Below are 9,279 nucleotides of genomic sequence, written 5' to 3'. Positions count from 1 at the left end.
TAGTTAATTTAAGTTAATTATATCATATAAACTTTTATTATGATGCTAAATATGCCATCACTTTTATCAGTTTATGCATTCTTCTTGTCTTATAAATTAATATTACCACATCTAACCTATTTAAATTCCTAGGTGAGAGATATACTGCAAGTGTTTTTGTGGATGATACATTTATTGCATCCGGTTCTTCAGAGACCAAAGAGATTGCAAAGCTTCATGCGGCCGAAGCGGCTTTGTCAAAATTAACAAAATCCAAAACCAGTGATGCAAGTTTACAAACTAAAGTTGATTTCAACGAATCAACGGAGATTAAAGATGCTAAAAAAATGTTACACGAATTATGCGACACGAAAAAGTTGCCAAAGCCAACTTACAAGTATGATTTCACTACTAAATATTGTTTACTACCATCAAACACATTGCAAACCGTTTAATCTGACTATTAGTTTAATTTTAGGGTCGAGCAAGAATTGGGTCCCGCACATGACAAAAGATTCGTATCGTCCGCTCAAGTTGAGCTTTCTGATCAAGTTTTATGTGTGAAAGGAAATGAGAGATCTAGACTAAAGGATGCTGAAAATTCTGCTGCTTCCATGATGTTGTCTATTCTGCAAAAGTAAGTCCGGATATGTGTGTATAAATATAAGGAATTCGCGTGGTTATTAATATTATGACATGCATGCCATTTGATTTTTATAAAACAGGCAAGTAACAAGTTTGTTGCTAATATTGAAAGTGCCAGTTTTTTTATAACATTCTGCATGTAAATTTCTTGTTTTGTTGAGCAAAATATGGGAACTTGCATTTATGTTCAAGAGGTGCAACATAAATGGCCTGAACAACTTGGTAACCTTTGGAACAGAGAGATATTCAGGGTCAGGGTCAGGGTCGTTTGGCCCGTATGAACCAATCACATGCACAACTGGTAGTTTCAAGCTTCGGTTTTGGTCAACTGAGCGAGGTGCAGTTATTTGTTTATTCTTCAACTTTAAATTTGACTTGCACTTTACAAAGCATTCAATCCGAGTTCAAGCTTAAGTTGACACTTGACATCATGTATGATCATTGAGATGTTGAATCAAGTTTGAGTTTAGTTTAACATTTTCAAGCACCTATTTGCAACCTAGAAGCCACTTGACATAATCTTGTGCTTCTGTTGCTGCTCCATCTTTAGTTGGTTTTGGAAATCTGCGAGCATTGAAACCACATTACATAAAGCGCTACTAGTAAATCGACTCGGTCAGTTGCTATACTTGCATTGACCGAGCAACTGCAAAAACGCATCAAATGTAAGACAAGTAAGCAGTGGTGGACCCAGGAATTATTTTTCATAAGGTTGGATATTTATTGCTATATGTCTATATGTTAATTTTCAAACCGGAGTCAGGTGGGGTCATATAAATTGAATTTTAAAAGCATATTAGAAGTACGTTGATCATCATTGGAATTGCATAATAGAAATACAATATCCCTAAAGTTGGTCTCTATTGATTATCATTTTCACAATTATACATTGCATCATCTGAGGCAATCCCAAGCAAATGTTTTTCAATATAAGACCCTTCATTGTGGGCGACGTGGGGGCGATTTAGGGGGTGTTTTAAAGCCCAAATGCCGTAAATGGGCATCTTTGACGGCGACATAGGGGTGGGGTGGTAGTGTGAAGACGGACGATTTGGGTATTTTGGTGGGGCCACCCTACTTCTCATCCTCTCTATCTCTCTCTCTCTCTCATACACACATAATGAGGTAGTAAATGGGCAACAACAGGGCGTTATGGAGAGGGGCTTTGATGTCCCAAAGCCCCTCCACAGAGGATGGTCTAACAAACACGTTTCAGCCAACAACTTTAAACTGAAAAGACTCATATCAAACTTTAATTGTAAATTAGCTTGGCACATGAGTAGTTTTTTTGGGTGTTAGTCATTCCCTTAGTGATGGTATTCACTGTCCACGAATAAAAAATCAACCTACAAACCTTTGGGTGCTAGTCATTTCCTTAGTCACGGTTTCATGATTTGGGTCTATCGAAGGATTTTTGGCCTGGTCCGGTTTGATGCTAGGTGAAAATGGAATTAAACCAATATGTTTTGAAATCCGTGTTTGTTGGTTCTTTTAATCGGTGATGGTTCAAACATCTGTTTTATTTTTTATTATTATTTGAATAACAATCTAAACCATAAATAACTTTTAAAATTTATATGATATAAACTTTTATCAAACGCTTCAATTGTCACACACACACACACAAAAGTTGGTTTTGCGTTTCTTATCTGAATTCCATCTTCACCACACTCACTGCTGCTATCATCTTCGCCGCGACCACTTACACTATGCCCACTAACTAGTACCTCTCATCTCGCTTATAGGCTTCAACGCCGTCGTCAGTAGCCCACAACCCGTTTTTCTCTGAACCCATTTCACCTGTTTTTTTTAGAAGACTTCATTTTGAGCCGGACTAATTTAAATATGAACCGGTTGGTTCACTCTCACAAGTCACACCTTACAAGTTATAATAAGTGACTAAACCACTAAAACCCTAGTTTAGCGCATTTGGGCATTCATTCAATGGCTTCTTCTAGTTCTTCAGCTGGCATTGAAGTGCCAGTGTTCATTGACACAAGCTTACAAACCCACATCGTCATCTCCGTCTCTCCTGATCTTACCACAGCAGAATTTAACAGTAAGTCCAATCCATTCTCACTCAAACCATTTTCTTTAATTGCTTGCTTGCTTTTAAACTTTAAACCAATTGAATTGAAGAATTAGGTGATTGGATTTGGGTATTTTTAATTTTCAAAATCAGGGTTTAGTGAGAAGGAGTATTCTTTAGATAACCCTGAATTTAGTTTACTTATTATTCATGCCTCTTGATATATTTGATTTTGATTCTTTGGGTAAGGGTGTAAAACAGAGGAGCTGCTTGTTAGCTACTCGATCGACTGAACCGAGCTCTGGCCTAGGTTCGGGCCTTTAATAAGGGTAGTTTCATAAACGAGCTCGCGCTTGAGGCCTTGAGCTTTATATATTGAGCTTGTGTCAGCTCACGAGCCTAAACGGACTTGTTATTTGTATAATTTTTATTTAATATATTTATATAATATATAGACATATGATAAAAATAATTAAATAACTAACTTTATACAATGTTATGTATAAAACCTATAGTTATAAATATATATGTAAATAATTATAAAAAATATATAAATAAATAGTAAACGAGCCAAGCTCGAGCTCGACAGACTACTCATGGGCTGAGCTCAAGCTTTAAAATTACAGCTCTAAATGAGCCAAGCTTGAGCTCTAGCACTTTTAAATTAAAACTAGCCGAGTCTCGTTTACGCGCCTCTGTAACTACTTTCAAAATGATGATGAAAGTTGAAATTATGACCCTAATTTCCTCTGATTTGCCAGTATATATCAGAATATTATCTCGATGGATTAATTCTAAAGTCGAAATTACTAATGAAGATCTGTATTTTGGTAGGGAAATTTGAGATGATGCATTTTAATTGTTTTCCTGGAATTGGAAATATCAAAGTTGATGGATTAATGGTATAACTAATCTATCTTTTTGTTTAATTACATAAGCTATTAATTCAATTCACCCTGTTTGGTAAAACCCTCTTATATTCTGAATTTGATCTTACTCTTATCCAGGTTAAGAAAAAATCTCACCTTTATCACTTGCCTGCATCCATGCCCATAAAGCATGTTTTCCAAGATTCCAACAAAACATGGTTTTTATACACGGAAATATCACCAAAACCCGAATCTGAAATTTCTCATCGCGGGTTTTCAGAAAATATATGCAAAAAGCCAATAAAGAAAATGGAACCGACAAGTGAAAGAATGTCTGAAACTGTATCTATTTCGGGCATTATCAAGAAATATTTTTCTGTTTTTGATGACGAGGTGACTTCGAGTGGTTCAAAAGCACAGGTGTCAAATTATGCACCAAAAACGCCTCCCACGATTACGAAAGTTGGAGGGTCGCGAGAGACGAAGAGGATCGGAAAGCGGCTTATTGTGGCTGCAAATAATCTTGGGATATCAGCAAGTGATAAGACACCAGTGATCTCTCTCTGCAAACAAAAGTGCGATAAGTTCAGGGTACCAAAATCATCATCTTCCACCGTAAGACATCCTGTTTTTGAGATTGGTGAAGAGTGATTGTTTGTAAAGGTAGATTATGTATACATTGTTAACAATGCATATCTTTGTATTGTAGTTTTTTGTAAGGTTTTGATGGATTTTGCTTCTGGTAGTGACATTTTTAGAAGCAAATGATAAATTTAACAAAATACTGATTTGGGTTTGGGGGCTCAAATGTTGATTTTTAGCTGCGTTTGGAACTATCTCTAATACCCAAGTGAGCCTTTATGAGATGGGATATCAACCGTTCGTCCATAGGGCTCCAGACATGATGAACACCATCAAGGAGGAAACACGTCACTGTAGGAAAAGCCTATTGAGTTGGCCATCCCTTGTACTATAATCTTTAGAGCTACCATGTTTAACACGTTTAGTATGTTAGTGTGGTTATCTAGTGTACGAAAGAGTTTTGGTTTTAGGTTGTAAGGAAAAAAGAGTTTTCAATAAGTTGTTGGTTAATGTTTTATTTTGTTAAGTTAATATAAAATCAACCATGATCCAATTCAGGTTTTTTATTTTGTTATTTCTTGTTCAAAATTAAGTTACTTGAAACAAATTAAATGGCCAAAATCACATAATATAATTGCCGTACATATTGGAAGTAATGGAATGAGGAGAGAATGAAATGAGAGAAGGAATTGAATGAATAAGGGAATGAAATGGATCATTATCATTCTTTTGTCTTGTTTGGTTAACCTATGGGAATGAAATGAATAATTACTTTATGTTGTTTGGTATCCAAATAAAATTGTATGAATGAAATAGAACTAATAAAAACATTCCTATCTCAAAATATATTTATTTTTTTACACAAAAAAAAACCCCCTGAAATGGCGACGATGGTGGTAGCTTCGGCGAAGAAAATGGTGGTGGTGGTAGCTCCGACGACGAAAATGGTGGTGGTGGTGCTGGCGGTGATAGCATTGGTAGTAATGGCGAGGGTAGGGTGGCGACGACGAAGGTGGTGGTCAGGCAGCGACAGTGGTGGTGGCGGTTATGGTCAGGTGGGCGGTGGTAGCGTTGGTGGTAAGGTGGTGGTGGCACCGGTGGTGGTGGTGGTGGCGGAGGTGGTGGCGACGGCGGTGATCAGTGGTGGTGGTGGTGGTGGCGGAGGTGGTGGCGACGGCGGTGATCAGTGGTGGTGGTGTTGGTGTTGAGAAAGTAGGGTGAAGGATGAACGAAATGAAAAAAAAATAAGGGGGTGGGAAGGAATGGTTTTGATGAAATGGGATTCCATGTGTAATGGATGATTCCATTCCATTGAGCAACCAAACATCACTTTATTCATTCCCACGTAATGAATTATTCCATTCCTCTTATCATTCCTGCATAACAAACGCTACCTAATAATGTATTAAACTTTAGGAAAATAATGTTTGTAGACTTGTACAAAAGTGCCCATTTTGAACGGTTTTCGAACTCGTTTGATTAACTCATTTATTTTGTCACCTCTTTAAGAAACTTGCATTGGTAAAAAGATCATAATGGTCTTTCATCACAACTCACAAGAATTTTTCTTTGTATTGCAGTTTGCACTAGGCGAGATGTTGTATCAAAGTAGAAATTTGGGATAAATTTCAAATTCATAATAAGGTAATTTAGACCCGTTTACTATGAACAGGTCAACTCGGACAATATGATCTCTAATAGGTAAAATGGGTTAAAAGTTAGAAAAAAGACAAAGTATATTGTTTTTTAATTAAAAGAACCCTATCAAATTACTTAATTCAATAGGGAGAGTTTTATATAAACTCTTAATTTCATATTTACCCATTATTCGGCCCTTTATTTTGCCACCACTACTTTTTCCGTTAGACCTCATAGATTGTTACATTACAAAATGGTAATCAAGGGATTAAGAGATAAAAGATAAGACTAAGCAGAATCACATATAAGAGGAGATAACTATCAAATCAATAGCTACCATTTTCGTTCACCGTTCATTGTTTAAGCATAACTGACTACTTATATCCACAGTCCCCATATTATGCTATTATTACAATTGACCCCTCTACTATTTACTACCTAACATACATCGATTCAGTGATGGTGGTTTTGTGTTACAGCTAAGATAACTGGCTATACTTTATAAACATAAAAGAAGATTGAGCTAACCCACCAAAGTTACATGTTTCAACAAAATCGACACTTTTGAAGATGTATAACGTCATACAATATATGTATAGTGGATATTAAAATCTACTTATTAGTGTCACTTGAAACTACATTTTAAATATAAAAGATTTAAATGGTAAGTTTTGAAAATTGGCTTGATAAAAAATATAAGTTGTATATAATTAAGTTGTAATACATACAATAATAATATATACACGTAAATTTTTGTAAAACTGTTTTCTCTTTCACACAAACCAATTAACTTGTCAATTTATAATATAAAAACTACCGCTAATGATATAAAAGTCAATCCAGAAAGTTTAATAAATATAACATAAAATTTCAGTCTGAAATTATAGCAAACAAAAAGCATCATTGTCAAATAAAATGCAACTTATTCAATAATCAAATACTCAAACCATGAGCAAAACTTGACCCCATCAATGGGTTCTTGATTCTTACACTCACCCCATACCCTAACACATGGTTGAGCCACTTGTCTATTCTCATTGTCAAGCAGATCGAGCAATTTCTTTGATACCAAGGACTGTTCGAGTCACCATTTCGTTTATCGAGTTGATGGCTTCCAATGTGAGGTCCGAGCTAGCTATTTCTTGGTGTAATATTTGGTACCCAATAGTCACCATGGATCCACGCTTGCCACTTGGTGCACCTACACCACTTTCACCGTAGCCTGGAACAATACATAACCCTGATGGCAAGAGAGCCACTGAAGAAGTGTCTCCGCCGCTCATCACCATGGACACTGTCTGGGAATCCACAGTTGCATAAATAATAAGTGACCCCGTCATGTCACTCGTAGTCTCCTGCAGCACCATAATTTGATTGTCCTTTGTGGATGTCTTTACATGCAAAATAAATAAATAATTAGAAAACAAGCATTTAACTATTAAGACTAATACATACACATACAAAGTAACTATGTAAACTTACATTTGAATTTAAAATTGAGATGCAATTAGGATTGCTCTCATCTTCGCTCAATGGAAAATCGATCATGTTTTCGGTAGCGATCCTATGGTATATCACATCCCATAGACACCTCAAGTCTTTTGTAAGCAACAAACCATACAAGTGTTGATGATTTGCTGGTATCCAGACCGAATATGTTGCACTCATGACTATTCCAAATGGTTCGCCAAAACCACTTATGCACTTGCGTGCCATGATCCTTGGTCTTCCCGGTGCACCCACAACCAACTCCCATTTTTGACCACCGGTCAAACAAACGCCAGCACAAAAGATACCCGTCATGCGTCGTGCTAGCCTATTTAAGCTTATTTTCATTTCTTCGTACAAATCAGGGTGGAGGGTGGGTGAAGTGGCGGCACTTAAGCCCTCACAGTGCCACAAAAGTGCACCAATCCATCTTTGTGCACCAAACCCAACGCCAGATCTAATTAACTGGCGATACTGATGGGGGACTGATTGTTCATTGTATTCAACATGTTCGATCCATGTAACCTACACATATTAGTTAGAAGTAATTATATTATAGTTAGACATTATGCAATACAAAAATATATATGTACCATACCATTGAGAAACCATTTGGTATATCACGTAGGATACATCCGGAAGGACACCTTCTTGTTAAGTTTCCTTCCAATCCATAATCGACAGACAAATCAGCCACAACCCACAACCCCTCGGCTTGTTGTTTGGCAAACCGAATAAACTTAAAGACTCTAACCGGTACTAGAGACGAAATGAGTTGAATTTCGGCTTTCATCTGCATAAAGTTTTAACTGTTTAGCATTTTCTTATCTAAAAACATTAACTTAGACAAAGGAGATAAAAAAAGAACCCAAGAAGGCTTACAAGTTGGAGAGCACCATCTTTTGAACCTTCGGTACCATTAGAAATCACTTCAGTTGTAGTACAACTTCCGATGATGCTCGTAAACATTTCTCTCCATTGATTCTATAGTATATGATATCATGTTCTTGTATAAGTTAATATAATTTTTGGCTCTCTCTGAAACTAACAAAAGCTAAAAAAAAACGATAAGTTACCGCATCGAGTAATGCTTCTACAAGTGTTGAACTACTCATCGGGACCACACTGCTAGCTCTTGTAGCATCGGATACGAATCCACGTGGTTTTCTACCAAGGCAAGGAAGAAAAGCCTTTGCATATTCTTCAAAATTAAGGGTTTCTCCTCCGCCTTCCACATTTCTTTTCCATTGTGGTGAATCAACTAACCCAATCTTCAAGAGTTCTTCCATGGCCCTCGACGCTTGTTCAAGATATCCATTCCTTTGAATGGGTATGTTGATGCCCCTTTGTAATTGAGCCGCCATTGGATCTAATGAACCATAGACGTAGGTTCCTCCTGCGAGTTCCAAGTTAGAACTTGTAAGTAATAGACTAGTAAGACAAACATTATTAGTTCTCGTTTGTGTGGGCAAAAAATATATAGTTTAGGTCGAATATACTCATATACCTTCTTGATCTTTCTTACTTGTCTCACTAGGATATATGATATTGTTTTGCAATTGACTAGGGTCTGATGATTGCTCTTCCATTAATTGATTGAAGTGATTAGTTATTCTGCTAAGCTCCTCTCTCAATCGAGCATTTTCTATCTCGATATTGTGATCATGAAATACGGGCATGTTCGGTGTTGTTGATTGCGCATCACATCTGATGCAAAGTGCGTTCTTGGCAACTTCTTGCAAGGCTAAAAGCTCAAGCTTCATTTGCTCGTTCTGCTTCCTTAGAGTCGAATTTTCATGGCGCTCCGTTTGAGCCTACACAAATGTAATTAATGATTTATAATACCAGTGAATTAGTTGCCATCCAAATAACAATGGTTCTGGAATTTCGAAACTAAATCAAGTTATGCTTTACATATATATACATATAAACTTTAATTTTTTAATCATAGAATTACCAGGTGGTCAACTATGCACACACCATCTGACATCTAATCTCACACAATTTCAACTGTGCGTCCACTTCCAGATAGAGGTTTGATAGCCGTTT

At 36.7% G+C, this 9,279-nt stretch overlaps 3 protein-coding genes across 3 annotated transcripts; 2 read left to right on the top strand and 1 right to left on the bottom strand.

Moving 5' to 3' along the window:
- Positions 1-132: 132 nt before the first annotated feature.
- Positions 133-993, top strand: LOC143603050 (ribonuclease 3-like protein 2; the record flags this gene model as incomplete). The annotated part of the gene is made up of 3 exons (XM_077079976.1): positions 133-376; positions 458-616; positions 705-993. Coding segments are annotated over 3 exons (452 nt in total), but the record flags the coding sequence as incomplete, so codon positions are not given.
- Positions 994-2,568: 1,575 nt separating this feature from the next.
- On the top strand, positions 2,569-4,240 carry LOC143603049 (uncharacterized). The gene is made up of 3 exons (XM_077079975.1): positions 2,569-2,683; positions 3,488-3,555; positions 3,661-4,240. Exons 1-3 carry the CDS (start codon positions 2,569-2,571, stop codon positions 4,171-4,173), a joined length of 696 nt encoding a protein of 231 aa, XP_076936090.1. The 3' UTR covers positions 4,174-4,240.
- Positions 4,241-6,782: 2,542 nt separating this feature from the next.
- On the bottom strand, positions 6,783-8,594 carry LOC143603048 (homeobox-leucine zipper protein ROC5-like). The gene is made up of 5 exons (XM_077079973.1): positions 8,307-8,594; positions 8,113-8,214; positions 7,829-8,023; positions 7,225-7,755; positions 6,783-7,133 (listed from the first exon to the last, which is right to left on the bottom strand). Exons 1-5 carry the CDS (start codon positions 8,592-8,594, stop codon positions 6,783-6,785), a joined length of 1,467 nt encoding a protein of 488 aa, XP_076936088.1.
- Positions 8,595-9,279: the final 685 nt, after the last annotated feature.

This window comes from Bidens hawaiensis, unplaced genomic scaffold, assembly GCF_021521415.1.
Source record: "Bidens hawaiensis isolate Kalapana, Puna unplaced genomic scaffold, B.hawaiensis_p1.1 tig00060385_1, whole genome shotgun sequence".
In the NCBI taxonomy this organism is placed as follows: Eukaryota; Viridiplantae; Streptophyta; class Magnoliopsida; order Asterales; family Asteraceae; genus Bidens; species Bidens hawaiensis.
This window is presented reverse-complemented; position numbering and strand designations above follow the sequence as displayed.